A 19,085-nucleotide genomic window follows, 5' to 3' on the forward strand; every position below is an offset into this window, starting at 1 on the left:
GATTTGAAGTCCCCCCCATTTACACTCACTCATACAGAGCAGCAGACCGGCAGCACACCCCCTTTTTTGCAATAATCTAATATAATTTAATATGGTTGAAATTTATGATGTTATTCATTTTTTTATTTTAATATTTATAAATCATTCCGTCTAGATCCAGAGCCCAAAAGAAAATCCACAGTTGTAAAAAGGATAAATAACAAATCCAGTGGAGTCGTGGCAAAAACTAGTTATCAATATTTGTCCAATAATTTTCTGTCTCCAGACACATTTTGATGTGTCTGTGACGTCATACTTGCTGGATCTTAGCATCCTCTTCCACAGCTCTATATCCCTTTGAGTTTTCTGCTTCGTGATTCGAGCTGACGTCACTTCCTGTAAAATGTTTGTAAGGAGTTCTGCAGAGCATCATGTGGCACGGATGAACTTTCACGCGTGAAAGTCTTAGAAAAAGTGTCATGACTGAAGCCTGCAGTCCGTTTTCCGGTGGAATGGCGCGAGCTGCTCTTTGCCTGTCGCTTCCTTAAGGTTTGTGCAGAGAGCAGCAGCTCCGTCCGCGCGCACCTGCGGCGCGGATCCGTCTGGAACCAGCACGAGCTGATCCATCGAGCTGGGAGCGGGAGAGAAAGTGGGAGGAGGCAGAGTTTTATGGAGTTTGGGGGTGGGGGCTCTTTCGGGAGTCTGATCACACACGCAGCTCCACGAGCGCGCAGAGCAGAGGAGCGTCTTCAGCCGCGCGCGCAAAGACTGTGGCGCAAACAGCTCCGCTGGCAGGACGCAACAGGGCGAGTGTCACCCCCCCACTGACAAAGAAGTTAGTCTTTCCTGAAAGTAAAGTTTGAGTCGATTCTATTTGGAGAGGAACGTTTCTCAGAAACTACAGGCTGTTTAGACTCTCCGGGTTCCGTCTGGACTTTTCTGTCATTGGTAGCTTTTTTCTTTTTTAAATTTGTGAGTTTTTTTTCTTTCACTCTTTTATGTTATTCATTTATGTTTGTCTGTCACTAGTTTAAGCGCGTGAGCTACGCCTGCTTCTGTCCCCAAATCACTTCAGTTTGATATAGAAGTTCACTTTCCTGCTGCGTTCTTCTGAGCCACGTCTAGCGCACACCCCACCCCCGTGCGCGTGCAGCGCAGAGGACCAGCCGCGCACGCGCATCCGCCGGCTGACATTCCGACACAGACTCGCACGCTGCTGCAGCTGATGCTGCTGCTCCGCTGCAGGACTGAGGCGCAGCGCTGTCACTGCTGTTGACAGGTGGAGCTCTGACTGCCTGACTGCCTGACTCCAGGTTTCCACAAACACCCGCTGAGCTCCGTGGACACCCGGGCGGGATGCGTGTGTCGGCGGGAGAGCGCGCCGCGCAGTCCGGCTGAAGGAGCGCAGTTGGAGTTGGAGCAGCGACGAGCCCCGAGCCGGAGGAGGCAGCTCCTCTCAACTCCTCCATCCACTGCACGAGGAGCAAAGCAGCAGAGAGGGACCATGATGTGGAGATGGGGGGTCATCTCTGAAGACTGAAGAAAGACTTCCCCTCAGATGTTGCGCGTCCTCTGTAACCTGCCGCGCCGCGGGACCATGCTCGGGATTTTCCTGACACTTCGATCACAGGGTTAGTTCAGAAGAAACCACGAGCTGCTCGATCCGCTTCTGAATCACTCACTCGTTTGATCTGAGCCCCCCCTCCCCCGGACCGTCAGCGGCTCTCTGCGGGAGGAGGCACCGGGCGCCCCGGGACCATGATCAGGATCTTTCCCGATTTCAGCGTGCAGGTGACGGCCTCGGCGGCCGGAGGAGCCGGCGGCGGAGGCGGCGCCGGCGGCGGGATGATGGCCGGCCCGCCGGTGGGGCGCGTGCCGGTCCCCGGAGCCACGAACGGGACCCCGCAGAGCCTGCAGGGAATCACCGCCTACCAGCAAAGGTACGTGAGGACTGTGTCTACCTGTAGCGCCGCGAGCGCGGAACAGTCCCGGGAAACTGAGAAAGAACAAATTCCATGTCAGAGATTTGTCTTCTCAGAAATTCCCTCGATTTATTATTATAACGAGCTGTCACGTTCAGTTGGGCATCTTTAACTCAGTGGACATTTTTTTTAAAGCTTTTTGTTTGTTTTATGACAGAGAAACATTTGGAGTCTGAGGTTTGAAAGCAGAGAAACTGGATGGAAAAGATTGGAATATTTTCAGATGGACACACACAATGTTCTCATTCTGCTTCTGCTCCACCTCTCTCCTTCAAACTCAGTCAGTTTATGCTTTAAAAAAAGATTCATCCTCAGAGGTGATGAAGAGGAGGCAGGGAAACAGGTGAAATGCAGGTGCTTCAAACTGATCAGCAGAAAAAGTTGAGCAGAAATGAAGAAGAACCCGTCCGTTGATGATAATCCTCCTCATGTTCTTATTCTGAATTGTACCCTGACTGTGAATGACCTTCACCTGGGGGGGGGGGTCGTTTGGGGGGTTCTGCTGGAAAATCCTCAGGTTTCGAACATGGAAACCTGTGGCTGTGGTGGGGGGGCACACGGAGCATAAATCACAGCGGGGGCTTCTGAGAGCCCTCTGAGAGACAAATGTGAGGTGAAGGAGGGGGGGGGGGGCATTGTTATTTAAAGCAAAGCGGCTGACACAAACACACAGCGGGCCCCCACCATAGAGAGGTTAGCCCGTTTGTTGGAGGCCGTACGTCGATTTTGGACCCTGAAATTGAAGATCTTCGTGAGGAGGTGGGGGGGGGGGCACTCAGCTGATTAGATGATCCAGTTTGAAGGTTTCTTTTCCCACAAATCATCTCCTGATTAGTGCAGAATTTCACTTTGCATCCAGCCGCCTCTTCTGTCTTCAACCTGCCCTTCGTCTCAGCCTCCTAATGTTCTCCCCAACAAACAGCTGGGAGCTAATATGTTGATACATTCCGCTCCATTATCCCCGTCGCCTCCGTTTGGCTGCTCTCCGTAAGCAGAGCTGGGGGCAGAGAGGACGGAGCAGAGCTGCTGACGCATCTCGCTCAAACTCTCGCCGTTTTTCAGGGTGTGAGTTCAGCTCCCAGGTTCTGACTGTAGAGGTCAAAGCCGTGACCTTTCAGGTTTTTCCTCAGAAAGAAAAAAAAAAAACGCCCGCTCACGTCAACTGTGAATCTCTGCGGCAGCCATCGATGGGGTGAACGCTGACGGGGAAAAGTCGGAGCCATCCATGCCTCTGCAGGCCATTTCTGCTCCTCCGGGCTCTACTCTGCGCCGCCCCAGCGCCTGTAACCCCGTGTTTGTGTGGAGAATACCCAGCATGCCTTTGACCTTGACTGGTCATTGGTATAGAGCAGGAGGGCTCTCAGCTTCCAGGACTGCAGCCTTGGGGTTAATCACACTGCTCTGCGATTAGGTTACAATGAATTATACATTAAAAAAGGTGGAATTTAAATGAATGTTGGAAAGAAAAAAGGAAAGAGGAGGCAGCTCTGCTGGAAGATAATGAGCTGAGGAGCGTACACCAGTGCCCGCTGCGGGCCAACATCTATGGCCTCCCCCAGGTCACTTCAGCTGTTGAAAAAATCCAAACCAAAGGGATCCGTTTGTTTTGTCAGAATTCAGAAAAATTCTGATTGTAAACATTTGAAAAAACATTAAAGGACCAGATTTGCAGATTTAGATCAAAGATGTTGAAAGTTTTAGATTTTGGGATCAAAGAAAAGTAATCTTGAGATGGCTTTATTATGGGTGGTGGTGGTGGTGGGGGGGGGGGGGGGGGTGCTGTGGTCCATGCGCTTAAACACAGGAGAGCAAAAAGATGCATTGTACACGCACGCGCGCTCACGCGCACAGACAGGAGCAGCTCCGGAGCGGCGGCGCTGCGCCGGGACCGAGAAGACGAGCGGAGCTGCGCCGCGTCTCTCCCCTCTTAAGAGGAGAAATGCTCGGACTCGAACGGAGGACTCCGCCCGCCGCCGTTCCGACGGGGAACGAGCGCTGCCGCTGCGGCGGGCGCGTGAAGATGTGACGCGCCCACCCCCACCCACTGAGCACACGCAGGGGAGCTCTCCGTGGAGCCAGGACCGAGGCTGCGCGTGGAGGACCGGCCGGAGACAGGAGACGCAAACAGCTGGATCTGAAAGGCTCCACCTCGGATCCCAGCCGCGTTGCGCGCGCGGCATGCCGCTGCTGCGGTAGCTTCGCGTCTGCGTGATTCCCCGCTCCTGAGGGCACGCACGCGCCCAGCCGACCACGCAAGCACGTGCTCACACTTTGATAAACACGGACGGGGCTTTGTTTTAACACGCGGACTATGACGCACTGCTGACAGGCGCCGCGCGCCTCTCGTCCGCGTGCACACCAACCCCGGCAGCGGAGAGAAAAGAGGAAGATGGCGCCCACCAAGCCGAGCATCCAGGACCCCGCGCGCAGAGAACGGTAACGGGCTTTTATGTCTGCCTCTGCACGCGCGCCTGCGCCACCGCACGCGGCCGCCGCCCGCGGGTGGAGGCGGCCGCGCAGAGCCGCCGCGCAGCAGCTTTGTGGCTGTCAGGAACAACGCCGGGGGCGTGGGGGCGCGCGCCCCTTCATGTGTCTGTGCGCGTGTGTCAGCTGTAACAGGTCTGAGATCTGCTGCATGCGCGGCGCTCGTTAATGCGCGCGTGCACCCGCACGGCAATGTGTTGATCCTGCCAGCGTAGTGTGCACGCCGTGCACACACGAAATGCACGCGTGGGCGGGTGTCAATGGACACAATCCATTCCCACGCGAGTGCGCCTGTGAAGTTCTGCTGTGGGAGCAGACCTGGAAATGACCTTTAAATGTTCTTCAGATGCATGCACACGCACGCGGACGGGCGTACATAAAACTCACCTGGGTCGTCGTGCGCACATGAAAAGCGCAGATGGTTCACCTGTTGATGCCAAAGATCCAGCGGCGGATCTTCTTCTGCTGGAGGCCTGCAGGTCAGCTGCTGTTGTCCTGTTTTCCTCTGCGCGCGTGCGCCCGTGCGCACATACCTTCATATCCAGCAGACAGAGGTGGGGGTTATGTTTGTATCAGAAACTAGATTCTTCCTCCAGTTGGAAGGATGAAGGATCCTGGTCTGCTAATGGGAAGTCCTCTTCTCCTGGTTCTTTACGTGAAAAGTTCTGCAGCTGCGCTGAGATGTCTGCTGGGAGTTCCGGTTCCTTCCTGCTGTTCAAAGCCTGAAGTTAGTGCAATCAAAGTATGTGGAGGGGGGGGGGGGGGGCATGTAGGTTTTGCTTGTCTTGGGTAAAACCATGATCACTGTGAGCTTCAGAATAACACAGTGGAAGCACAATTCCTTTTTTTCTGTCTCCTTTCTGGTCATTTCAGTTCCAACAGTTCACTTTGAAATAAGCACCAACTGTTTTGTTTTAATTTTTTAAAATAATTTTTGGGAGCTCACCTTTTGTGTCCTCATTCTTGTGGAGAGTTGAAAAACATCTGCAGTGTTGATCCTATGACCTTTGACCTCCAACCGTGCAACAATCACTGTCCACAAGTTTGAATAAATGTTTTATTCATTTATTTATTGTTTGGTTTTCCACTTGGAATTTTTCAACTGCGTCTGTTTTGTTATATTTCAGTTTTTATTTCTCAAATTATGTTTTTTGTTGCTTATTCTTTATTGTACTGTATTTTTACGCTTTTGCAATATTGATATATAATTTTAATTCTTATCGATGTTTATATTGTACTTTTATTATTTAGGGAGACACGTGTCCACCTGTCCAGGTCCTACAGAGAAAAATAGCCCTTTGGCTAACTCTAGTGCAGAGAGGATTTTTAATGTGCCATGTCACTTTCCAATAAATAAATAAGATGCATCTGGAAAAGTCAAAACCATCAGAAACAGAAACTTTTGTGTGTTTAGTGATGGTTCAAATGTTTAAAAAAAGAGGTATATTAAAATAATTCACCTTCGGGGAAATTTGAGAATTTGGTCCTGCAGGTGAAAGTGGCTCCAGAGGTTTTTTTTCTTCTTTCATAAATGTTTTTGTCTAAACAGTAAATTCTGCTAAAATCCTCCTGGTTTGGAGCTTCATGGTGGATTTATCTGCTGTCGGTAAAATCAGATCATATCTTTGATCTAAAGATTTTCCACAACTATGAGAGCCTCTGTGGGCGGCGCAGTGCCTTGCTGAAGGGCATTTTGACAGTGTCGTGGTTCTCCTGGTCTCTGGCTGCAGGAAAACCCTCGTCCTGTGTCTGGTTTCGGTTAGGTCTCTCAAGAGCAGAACGCCGGATCGGGATCTTGCGTGTGCTGACGTGTGCATGTTTGGGCTCGGTCTCGTGTCCTCACACGGCTGTGGGTTTGAACCTGCAGGATGAGAACATATTTGATGGCCGTGTTCTTTTAGTGAGGTCCAGAGGTTTCTGTGCGGCTCCAACGTTCAGATCATAGCAGAAAATGGAAAAACATCTGGATTATTGTCCGATCTTTTAGTTCCGTTGGACTGAACTGCAGCGGTGAGCCTCTGTTTGTCCTAAACGAAACGGAGTGAAGTGTTGGCTGGAGTTTGGCGGCGCGTGAGCCACTTCGGCGCTCCCTGTGACTGAAGTCGGAGGTATGGGGTCACGGCTGAGCAGCGTATTAGCAGCCGGTTATTTGCATATATGTGCTGTTAAAGAGCAGAAAGTAGACAGGCAGGTCAGAGGTCGGATGTATGGAGCTGAAATTACACGGCTCTGCTGTCCGCTCGTCCCTCACTGATCATGCCCTCAGAGGTTACATCCCTTCATTCCTGCTGAACAGAGGAGGCAGAGAGCTGCACCCTGATAGGGGGTGGGGGGGTGTTTTCAGGCTGTCATGTGGGGGAATTATTATCTGTTATTATGTCTGCCTTCCTGTTTGCAGTGAAGGCTGCACGCTGCCTTCAGCCGGATCTTTAAGAAGTGGATGCAGCAGAAAAAAGGTGGACGTTTGAAAGGAAAATGTGGCAAAAGCTGCAGCACATCGTCTCCTGTCAACATTTAGCCACATTTTGATTCTATAACCATGACAAGAGACCAAACTTTAGACGGTCTGATCCAAAGGATCACATTTTCTATAAGTGACGGCATGCACAAGCTGAAAAAAACAAACACTATAAATGCTGTTTTATTATGACTTATAAAATATAATGTGATTTAAGGATAAAGGAATAATATAAAGCAACAAAAACAGTTCAGATACAAACATTTTTTGCACATTTTTCTCTTGTTTTGTTGCTTTATTTTTATTTTTAAATTAAAAAGTACATTTTTTTGTTTGCATCTCCTCCCTGTGCAGGTGTGGATTTTCTCCAGCTTCCTCCCACTGTCCAAAAACCTACTTCATAGGTTCATTGGTGACTCTAAATTGTTCTTTGGTGTGAATGTGAGTGTGTATGGGTGTGTGATTGTAGCCCTACGACAGACTGGCGACCTATCCAGGATGTCCCCTGCCTTTGCACACGAGTGGCGGGGATAGGCTCCAGCAGCCCTAAGACCCCCAAAGGACAAAACGGTTTAAAAGATGATGAAAGAAAGTGAATTTTTTAGTTTGTGTCTGGAATTTCCTCTCCTTTATTCATTTTTTTGTAGCTGGGTGTGTGCTCTTGTCAGCTGGAAAAGTTTATTTGAAAAACATCATTTCCAAACAGATGAACAGACAGTTTGGATTCAGACGTGCACAGATTTAGAAAAATGTGTTGTGGTTCAACAGAAAAGTCGTTAGTGGTCGATGGTTCCAAACTGTTCCAACATAATCCATTCAGACTGAATTTTTTAGCAAACGTCCTGCTTTTCCTTTCATGCGTTAATATCCAGATGTTGTTAGCTGGACACATTGAATCACATCCTCATCCTCTTAAGTCTCCATCCTGCAGATCCCAGTCATCACCTGGATCAGGTGTATTTGCTGCATGGACGATCATTAGAAGTCAAACTCTACGGCGTCTGGTGTCAAACATTCTCCATCCAGCGTACCACGTGCCTGGCATCAAACCCTGTCCGTCCGCTCCCCTCCGACGGGCCGTCAGGCTGCGGCAGCTTTTTGGCTGAGCCTCTGTTTGTCAATCTATTTCCGGGAGCATTTTAGCGCTGATAGACATCTGGAGGAGACCAAATTAATTTCCAGGTAGTGTGGGAGAAAGGAAGTGGGCACAGAGGGAGGGGGGAGGCAGCTGCACAGCCGACTGCACAAGAGCTCCTGCTATCAGTACACCACAGTGGCCGGAGGGGAAGAGGATGGAGAGGAAGACTGAAGCAATTGCGGGGGGCGGGGGGGGGGGGGGGGCAGGAACAGAAAAGAGGTGGACATGGAACACCCGCTCTGATGAAAATCCTCTTTTTGGTGTTTTAAAAACAATTTTGTGGCATTTTTTGAGTTTTTCTTCAGTTAAAACGTGAATCAGGAGCAGACAAATAAAAAACATTTGAAAATGATTGGATTTGGGACGCAGAACATACTTGGGGGGGGGTTTACGAGTTTCCTGCTCCGCTCTATTCTGATGCATCCACCGTCAGACAAATAGATCCATGAACGTCTTTGTTTTCCTCGTCTGCGCTGGAATCTGGATCAGAACTGGACGGCTGGAGGGCTCCAGCATTGCTCACCATTTCTGCTGCATCAGTAATATTGAGTTGGGTGTGTGGGGCTGTAAGCTAGCAGGATGGGGTGTGAACAGATAGATGACAGGAAGTGAGTGTTCACACCTACAGTCCCGCCCACATCTCAGAGGTGAATTTCTGATGAACCACTCTGCAGAAACTATGTCCTTTTAGCCTTTTCCGGCAAAAAATGGCCTAATGATACTAAAAGACCACTGAGAACGCGTTGACAATAGATCAAGAGATGATCAGAGGGGGGCTTTAGGTCCAGGAGGGGGGCAATAAAATCCATGGTTTTCGATAGAAAGAGAGTGAAGGGGTAAATCGGCATGGAGAGCTAAGATGAAGGTGTTCTGTGGAGAAACTGCTTAGAGGTGTGTGAGGAGGGGGTGGGGGTGGGGGTCTTGTTCCAGATTTGGCCTTTTTTGACTTTTTAGTTTTTGCTTTGAAATTCTTTCATGTTTTGATAGGTTTGACATGACCTCTGCTGCCTGGGGGGCAGAACGCTGCAGTCGTCTGAGGCCACCTCATCTTTTGATGCTGAGGTGGCCCCCGTTTCTCTGGAATGTCAAACAGTTATCACTCCATCGGCATACGTTCAACCATCGAAGAGAAAATGGGTGTTTAGAGAAAAAAGTCTGAGAAGGAAAGAAATCAACAGGAGTTCTCTTCCCACAGTGAGGGCAAGCAAAGCACAAAATCATTTGTTTTTTGTCGGAAAGTTATTCGACGTTGGTGTAATCCCGACAAACTAAAAGCACATAAGTCAAGATGTAAAACTCACTCGCACTGAAGATGAGTATTTTTACATCCAAAAGGAAGAACGCGAACCCTTTAGGATACAGAGAATAAAGAGAAACAAACAAGCGGAGATTTGCTAAACATAAAATTAGACATTTCAACAGAGTGGAACTGGCTCAGCCATGAAAAAAAAACACTAGAGAGAGCGATGACAGAATCACTGATGGATCTGATTGACTCTCACCTCTGGACAGCTCTCAGGATGACGAGAACTCATCCACAGGCTGGGTAAGAGCCTCTTAAAGCCCTGCAGGAGAGCACGTTTAACTCACCTAGAGGATGCAGGCAGGTGGGAACACCTGCCTGATTGCCTAAAGTCAGACTGAGAGCCTCTGTGTGTGTGTGTGTGTGTGTGTGTGTGTGTGTGTGTGTGTGTGTGTGTGTGTGTGTGTGTGTGTGTGATATTTTAAACCATACATTCTCTCAGAGAGTTCCAGCCCCTCATAGAAATGTCTGTAAAAAATAATCTGCCAAAGTAATGACAGTATTATCATAACAGTGGCGGGCTTAAGCGGTTTAAGAACCTTTCCGTGCTGCTCTCACTTTTTCTGCGGATGAATTGGTGACTGAAGAAACTGTTGATCTGTTCTCACATCCATGTCAGAGTTACGTGGAGAAAGCACCTCTTTCTGCCGCTCTGGCAGCTGATCTCAGGTCAGCCGATGGTGTCCCCCACATTCACACAGTGTGTCCACAAAACCAAGCAAACAACGCAGAAACATGTCGAGTTGCTGATAGTTCTGTACTCCAACAGATATACAGAACAATTATGATGTTGTGAAACTAAAATCAGACCTATGTAGCGATACTTAATGATTTCATTTCTCTAAAGCGAAGTGCTCTACCATCTGTTCAACAACTGCAGACAAGTTTTGGGTGTTGAAATGTTTGCCTTGACCTTCTTCCATCTGTGGGGTTCCTCTGAGATCAACTTTCCCTGTTTTTAGCTGCGGCCAGCTATAGATTAGTTCTGTTTACCTTTTTTAATATCCGTTATGAGGCAAATCCACAAGTAAATCCCTTTATGCTAAAGGAGCAAATTGGCTGTGAAGAGGTCCTGTGCAGGATTATGTATCTTACACAGAAGTTGCTTAGCATTTGAAAAGCTTCGTCTTGTTTGAGGTAACACACGTTTGAAAGTCTGTGCTTACAGGTAAATGCACATAAGTGCTCATTTGGGGGTGTATGTGAAAACACCTTGAACAGGCATATGCTAACAACTCAGATCCTTGTGCTAACAGCTTCACATGTGTGCCAAGATCTGACCTGGATGTGCTTTCAGCTCCAACATGTGTATGCTAACAATCATTGCATACATGTACTAACAGCACTGCCATGTATGTGCCAGCAACGTGATTACAGCTACATGCAGCCGAACTCTCACATGAATGGGCTAACATTATGTAATAAAAACGTTAACATTGCTGTTTAAAAGTTTCAATGATGTTTTCTAATAGATCTAACATAGTCTATAGTGCTAACAGCAAAGACGTGTAGCTCCAACAATGTTTGCTAACATAGATGTGCTAACAACTCTAACATAAATATGCTAATAGCGCTAACTAAGACTTATTTGCTAACAAGGTAGAATCTGAACTCTTCCCCTCCCCCCTCTGGCTTCTCTCTACCCCAACATTTAGCCCTCCAAACGGAGAATTGTGGAAAAATACTGTCTTCCAATTTGGACATTACTACCACTCGATGACATCATCAGTAAGTGTTCGCTAAGACCTGTCACCTGCAGCACGGCTTTGGCAAAAACGGTGTGTCGATCTTTGCTCTGCGGGTTCAGCGACCGTCTGTGACCTTGACATTTCCTGTGGGCCACCTCCTCTTGCACACAGCTTTACCGGAGATTTACAGAGATTGAATGCCTAAAGAGGAGACGCAGTAACATATTATTAAAGTTATTTTACTATCAAAGTAAGATTTCCAAACCTGAGTTATGGAAATGATGCTAGGAGCCACAAAACTGCTTCGGTTTGCCTCAACAGAGTGTGAGAGAAAATGTCTGAAATGAGAGTCCTCCGGTGCAGAAGTGTGAGAAAAGAGCGCTCCTTTCTGGTGACAGCTTTGGCAGTCTGTCAGAAACAACATAAAAACCACCGAGCACAAAGTTGGCTTTGTTTCCAGGGCACCCCCACCCACCACCACCACCACCACCTCTCCTTCTCAGAGGAGAAGATCACAAACATGGGGCGCTCCCCTTCTCTGCTAAGTGGGAGACGTGAACGGGGCAGGCTTTGGCAGCGTTTGTGGCGCAGCTTGAACCGACGCGTCGTTAGGAAGCTGCAGTCCCGACACTTTCGTGTCCGCTGCACGCCGCCGCGGCGCCGCTTCCCTCTGTGATTTCAGGGGTTTGATTCCGTCCACTCGTTCATGTAAACACGGTAATCAGACAAGAAGGAAAATTGTTCTCTGATGTGCCTGTAGTTTACGTCTGAGTGAAAATTGCTTTTCCTTTCAAGCTGAATTTACATTTGTCTTTGGAAAACAAATGCATAGAATTGTCTGTTGTCAACAATTGGGCCTGAGGAGCAGCGGTTTGAGCCTTGTTGCTGAATAACAATGCGTGAATGCGCCGCTCCGACAGACGCTGGCTTCGTCCCAGATGGTGAAATGGATGAAAATGTAAATGATGCTGCACAGCAAACAGCTGAAGCATTTATAAGGGCTGGAAAGAGGCGCAGGAGTATTATTGGTGACACGTTTTTTATTTGGCTTATACTGATGCCGTCTGTGTCCGTTAAAGCAGCCGGTGTTGTTGTGGTTCCTGCTCTGGCGTTTGGTTTAAGCTGACTCGAGAGGCGACAGGACTCATCAAACCCTCCAGTGGTTTTTATCCACTTATTGATCGTTGTCTTTAGGAAATTCAAGCAGAAATGTTTGTTAAGTCGTGTTTTATACATTTTACAGTCTTTTGACACTCTGATAAAAAATAAAGAAACTCCCAGAAAAAAAATAACCCTGCTGCTCCAGGATGGTGCTTTAGGAAGAATAAAAATTACATGACGAGGTCTTAAAGGGCTTTCCATAAGCCTTTCAGAGTGATCTCTGAGGCCCCGCCTTTTGGTGGGTGCCGCCCATTTCATGACATCATCCTAAAATCAGCATCAGCAGCATGTCTGTGTTTCACCCACGAAAACAAACAACAGCTGAACTTTTGCAAAGATGGATGTGCATATGGTGGTGCATAGAAAAGGAAAGTGTTTAGCCCATCACCGCTAGCTAAGCGGCCTGGGGGCGGGGCTTGCAGCACAGGCTCTTCCTGGAAGAGGCTGTTCCTCACTTTGTGACGTCACAATAAGAACCCACTCATTCTCGTGGATTGGGAGGGGATGTTGTTTAGAGAGCAGCTTTTTAGAGAAATGCTCAGAAATATGTAAATGGTTTAAAAAAGTGTTTTGAGGGTGTTCTTAGTGAGAAATGAACATTACTCATAAACAATTTAAAGCTCAAAAAGTCAATTCTGCATGAAAGAGGCACTTTAAACCAGGGGTTTGACTGTTTTTTGTTGGTTCGGTCAGGGGAAAAAAAAGTTCTTAAAAAGCAAACCAGCCGACGCCTCTCCATGTTTTTGATGTCTTCATTTTTGGTATGACAGGAACGATAAGACGAAGGTTTTTTGGTGTCAAATGAGCGGACTTTCAGCATAAAGTGATATCTTGGAAGCCTCTTCGCTCTTCCTCGTCCCTGTCCTGCTTCTACTTCCCTCCTCTTTGCTCCACAGAGGATGTAATCGCCTCAGACTTGCTGACTCAGCAGCAGTATCTACCTGTCCTTGAAAACACACTTTAATTACAGCAACCCCTCACACCGCTGGAAAGCACGCACACTTGCGATGTCGTCCTGCTCCGCTGCTTCCTCTATGGTCTTTTCTCTGTCGTTTCTTTTTTGTCCTTTTTTTTATCCCTTTTTTGTCTTCATCCTCCTCTTCCTCCTTTACTCCTTTCAGTCTTTTCCAGCTGCCCCTCCTTCTTTATTTCTGGTTAAAAATCTTAGGGTTTCTGGTCCCTGATCTAACGCAGAATGACTCTGCTTCCGGTTTAAGGTTTGATTCCCAGAATCTGAGATTCATACTGTTTCATCAGGATGACGGGCAGAGGAAAGGGTTTGCTGAGGCGATCTTGCTGCTGCGGTTTTGGATGGTTGCTGATATCAGTTACTTCCAAATCGTTATTTCTTTCTAGATGAAACATCCTCCTTTAAAAGTCAATCGTGAATTTAGTTGAATGAATGTCGTTCATTATTCTGCATCCTTGATGAAAACATTTGATATTTTCCTCACAGACAGAAAAGAGGGTCAGAATAGAAAAAAACTTTGTGGAAACGGAAACTCTGGAGAAAAGATCAGCTTTGCTGCCGTATGCGAACAAATAACAGAATAAACAGGGAGGAGAACACTTCCTGAAGATGTCTGCAAACATTTACCTCATCTGTTGCCAAGGCGACGCGTTTTGATAAATGTCCTTTTCATAAAGCATTGCCTCTAATTAATAATAAGGGCTTATCAAAGGCAAACAGCGCTGATGGTGTGATGTCAGTGTTCAATCAAAACAGTCTCCTCTGGAAGGCAGTTTCTGACCTGAAACTTGCTGCTGCTGCTGCTGCTGCTGCTGCTGCTGCTGCTGCTGCTGCAACCAGAGAAGCTGGAACCAGGAGTCTCACCGGAGTCTTTGGGAGTCAAACTGGACTAAAAGAAACAGTTAAATTTACCATTTTTGAAAAAGTTGAGACAAAACATCATCACTAAGAGTTGAAGCAGGAAACAGGAAGATGCAGATGAGCCAGCTGCTCTGGATTCTGCCTCCATCCCAGGAGGAAATATTTGGAAATTAATTTGTCTGTGTGTGCGTGTGCGTTTTCGTGTGGAACTTAGCAACCCCCTCCTCTTTTTCTCCCTCCCTTACGTGAAGAGCGTTCGGCCGACAGATTTCCTGTTTTTATTGTTTTTCCTGGAGGAGCAGCTGAACTCCTCCTCCTCCTCCTGAGGTGTGTCTTATCTCTCCTTCCTCTCTTCTCCTCTTTGCCCCAGGTACCACCACCTTTTTTGCCTCCGTAGGCAGGAAGGCGACCTGTGGGTGAAATGACTATTGATTATTCTGTGTTACACCGAAGGAGGGGGCGGTGTCCGCAGGATGTGCATTAGAAGAGCGATTACTGAGTCTAAATAGATCCGTCCATGTCACGCTGTGCTGGAAAAGAAGGCTTCATTCACGTTTGCGTGAATCCTCTCTCATGTTCCAGAGAACAGAGAAACATCTGAGACGACGCAGGCGGGTTCGTGTGAGCGCAAATCGAAAGGCTGTCATAGAGTTGTGGGCGGAACTTTTGGCACAGAGCAACCCTGCCCCCCCTGAGAGCTCTCTGTTCATACTCTCTCCCGCTAGCTTACATGTGTGCAGCATTTCACTGTGGTGGACTGACGCTGAGCTCCTCCTCCCGGTTCCAGAGAACTGATCATCCGAATCAACGACCCAGACGATCCCAGGTGTCGAAAGCGGGGAGACCGATGACTGAAAGCAGCTAAAAGCTGATGCTTTTAATGTGGCGGGGTTGTTTATCGGGCAGAGTTTGGGTTTTTATTTCATTGAGGTAAGAAGGGACGGCCTGGATTTGAAACAAGCCCCCTAGTGGTGACACACAGAAGTGCACTGGCTCTTTTTAAACCAGCTTCAGCGAGGACGTGGAAGTCCCGCCTTTTGGTTTTCTTCAAGAGGTTTCCAAGTCACAAGCAAGTCCGCTGGGGGGCGGAGCCGGGAACACGGTTTGACAAAGATTAAACCTCAGCCGCTTCCCGCCTTTGCCCCGTCTGACAGTTCGGACAAACTTCACCGTCAAACGAACCAGTAGCATTCTTCCACAGTTCGCTCCGTCACTTCTGTTCCCCAGGCGCTTTGTCGGGTGGGGGATTGGGGGGGGGGAGTCATCAGTGAGTCTATCTGTCACCTTCAGCATGGACCCCCCCTCCTTCTACCCGCCTCGTCTGTTGTTGTTGGTCCTCCATGATGGATCTGCTGCCTGTAATTTCATGCACCTGTCCGCTGGTTATTGATGTACTTATTCACCCACTTGACCCCTGCCCCCATGCGTGCACGTGCATGCACACACGCACGTGCGCTGCTTGCTCTCACGTGATTTCAAACATTACACATCGGTGTGCACGTGGTCCCTCACGTGCACAGCGGTTTTGTGAGCCACGCCTGCAGCAGCTCCTTTCGGGTCCCAACAAGTTGTGCTTCCCTCCATCCTGCAGACGCAGGTTTGAGACCAATTCAAGCCGTCTAAAAGACGGACTTAAAACGCTGCCTTCAGAATAAAAGCCTGTGTGGAAACGTCTTTTGGAAATGATTGTGTCGTGTGCATTTGGGGATTTTCATGCTGCAGTTCCGTGTAAGAACAGCACAAGCGCTGTTGCGGCGGCGGCTGCATGTGACTGCTGCACTGTGGCATGTCTGCCTTCCTGATCCTGCTCCTCCTCCATGCTTCGTGTCTGATGCTGGTCAGGCTGTGCTCCAGTAGACGCCTGGGTTTTACATCACTCTTCCAAATGTCGGCATACATCCCATCCCATAAAACCTTGAGAGAAAGGTTTTCAAGAACACGTTGAAAGTCTTCAGCTGGTGTTCAGAGTCCACTTTGGAGCGGTTCAGAGGCTGAGTTTAGTGGTTCAGGTGTTAAAAAGTTTGATACAGAGCCTGAAGGTTTTTTCTTTCTGATCTCTGAGCTTTCGTCTAAAAACAGTCGCTGAATCCATGGAGGAGAATGTCTGCTCCTGAGTGACAGTTACGGCAGCTTGGATGTGCTGCAGATTAAAGACAGTGGCATCAATCCGTGAGAAGAAAAAACTTTATTGTTCAATCAAACACAAAGACACAAACACATTCAGAGGCAAACAACAACATAAGCTTAACGTTTGCATACATTTGGATGGAAGAATATGGTAAAAGGCGTCTATACTTGTATAGCGCTTTTCTATCTTCCATCACATTCACACACTGAAGGTGGCCTCACTGCCAAACACTGGCGACAACCTTTCACCAGAGGCAAGGTGAGGTTCAGTGTCTCACCCAAGGACACGTCGACATGTGGGCAGGCAAGGCGGGAATCGAACCTGCAGGTCGATAAGTAACAACAGTAATGATTAATGTGTTTCTAGGTTTTCTTGTTTGATCGTAGTATCTTCCTCCTGCTTGGTTCCTAAATGCCGTGACAGACACTCTTTCCAAACTGCATCACAGAAGCTTCAGACGTTTCATTTGTCTTCTTCAGCAGAAGCAGCTTTTGGTTCTTATGGATCTGAAAATGTGAAGAAGTTTCTGTTGAACTGCTGCAATAACGCTGGTAGTTTCTACTTTTGTATTTGATTGATTTGTTGTCATTTTTGGGGGTTTTGTTGTTGTTGCTGTCGTTTTTAAAGTTGTGTAGTTTTTTGTTTCAATTGTCTTCATAGTAGTTTTTAATTTTAATGTAGTTTTTATCTTTTCTGTATTTTTTGTCTTTTTTTGTTGATTTCATTGTTGTTTTTTTCCATTGCCTGTTTTGTAGTTTTTTTGTTTCTTCTGTAATTTGTTTTCTTTGGTTTTTATTATTTTTGTGGTTTTGTTTTTCTAGTTTTGTTGTTTGGTCTGTAGTTTTTGTTTTATAGTTTCGGTTATTTTTTATTTAGTGTCATTGTTTTTCTGTAGTTTGTCATTTTGTCTTTAGTTTTTGTTGTTATTTTTATAGTTTTAATTGTTTTTTCTAGTGTTTTTGTAATGTTTTTTTGTTTTGTGTGTGAGTTGTGAATCATCTGAAAAAAGACTTCATGTATTAAAGATTCTGCATTTTGCTCCGTCTTTTAGGTTTTACTGGACGTTTGTCTAAAACTCTTCAGAAACACGGATAATTTCTCTGTTTACTCTGTTTCTGGTGGTAGCTTTAAATAAAGAATCTTTCATGTCCACAACAGACAGGAAGTCATGGTGGGTCAGATTGACCCTCCCGCTGCAGAAAACCTCTGCAGAAGACAGAGAGCTGCAAAAGTCAAACTTTCTGTTTAGGAGCATTCATGAACACAGATCCTCCTCACGTGCACGCTCACAGAGTGCACGGCCCTCTCTCTGTTTACTGGCAGTACATTGTTTTCCTGTTTAGCCAAATTAAAGGGAGATTCCATTAATTTTTCATGCTCAGTGCTCGGCCCGTCGAGGTGGATTTGCATTTCTATCTGCAGCTTAGTGAACTCTCATTAAAAACACAACTGCTGAATATGGCTTTTTCACACCAAATAGACCCCCCCCCCCACACACACACACACGCATGTAAGGTGTGTGAGATGTTTGCCATGTACCCGGAAGCGTGCATGTGAGACGCGTGCACGCCGGTGTCTGTAATTGGAGGGTGGCGTCCATGACAGCCATCAGCTGCTCATTCACTGCTTTAATGAGAACGATCGCAGCTTTAAGACTGTTCCACGCTCTGACCAAACTCATTACACACACTCGCTCGCTCTTCCTCCTCTCATCCTCGTCTTCCTCCTTTCTAGGGGTTTACCCGTCTGTTGCCCCCCCCCCTGCTTTTGAACTTTTCCTGTTCTTCACCCCTCAACCTCGGCGTTAGCGCATGTGAGGGCTGCAGAGCCTGGGGTTCTTCACATCCAGAAGATGCTGGACCGTTTGTGGAGGAGACTCAGAACCGGGACCGAGGCGGGCAGAGCTCTGCAGCGGAAGCCCGGCAGAGCTCGCCATCAGAGCGCTGCTTCCTGTTAGCTCAGGAGAAGGCGTGCGCGTGTTTGAGCGTGAGCGGGGCTCAAGGCTGACGGTGATGTGGACTCATCCACGCCTGAACACACACACAACACACACACCTGGAAGGCTCCGTTTGTGTGTCTGTGTGTGTGTGTGTGTCTTCATCACTGCATCAAGCTACAGTTCGGTTTTGTTTTGCACATTTTGGCATAAAAAACATTTTCAAAACGTCTCCGAGGTAAAAGTTTGATTAACTGTCACACTATCATGAGCGTCTGCTTTTTCTGTTTGAAATTTGACATCAACATTTCAATTTCATGTTTTTATTTAAAAGACTTGAAATCACAAAATCTAGAATGATTAGAATGGATTCATTTTTTCCTGTGAAAAGCTGTGAGAAGCTGAAATGTTTGCAGGTTTGTCCTCGGCTCTGCAGCTTTGTGTTCATGGAGCTTCTGTAACCTTTTCTGCCTCTGTTTGTTTGTTTGTGTGTTTGTTTTTTGGGAGCACTTCTGCGCGGTTTCACAAACGTCACTGTTGGGGAGGATTCCCACAGCTGCAGACGCTGTGCACATGTGTAAAATCCCAGCTACACTCAGAGTCGAAGGGGTGGGGCTTGTTCTGCAGCATCTTCCCCATCAGTGATTGGTGACAAGGTTTTTGACCTGAATGGGTTTCTAAATTTGGGTTGTTGGATGTTTTTGTTTTTACCTTCTCCTGCAGCTCTGCTCCTCCACTGCTTCCTCGTTTCTCTGAAACTCTCACAGTTTAAAACGAGAACAAAACGAGAAAAAAAATCAACAAGGCAGCTGAGTGACAGCTGAGAGCTCGTGTTGCTAGGAGCCCAGTCTCCTCACCTTTCTATGACCTACTGGGATGTTCAGGTCCTCCATACCCAAATGTGATGTTGGTTGTTGAAAACAGTTAAACTAGAAAGGAAACCAGAAAGAAGACGTTTTGGTGTGTTTGTGACGCTTCTGAACTCTCAGCCTCTGAA

At 47.4% G+C, this 19,085-nt stretch overlaps 1 protein-coding gene across 3 annotated transcripts in view; it reads left to right on the forward strand.

Moving 5' to 3' along the window:
• Window positions 1-292: 292 nt before the first annotated feature.
• Window positions 293-19,085, forward strand: part of npas3 (neuronal PAS domain protein 3) — a 231,996-nt gene continuing 213,203 nt past the window's right edge. For 2 of the 3 annotated variants that reach the window (XM_023951302.1, XM_023951303.1), the window contains exon 1: window positions 3,791-4,397. In XM_023951302.1, the coding sequence (XP_023807070.1) occupies window positions 4,351-4,397 (47 nt within the window). In that variant the 5' untranslated portion in view covers window positions 3,791-4,350. Of the gene's footprint in view, window positions 1,920-3,790; window positions 4,398-19,085 lie in introns of those variants that run through there. The other variant, XM_023951301.1, reaches the window with a different exon arrangement.

This window comes from Oryzias latipes, chromosome 22 (assembly GCF_002234675.1).
Source record: "Oryzias latipes chromosome 22, ASM223467v1".
In the NCBI taxonomy this organism is placed as follows: Eukaryota; Metazoa; Chordata; class Actinopteri; order Beloniformes; family Adrianichthyidae; genus Oryzias; species Oryzias latipes.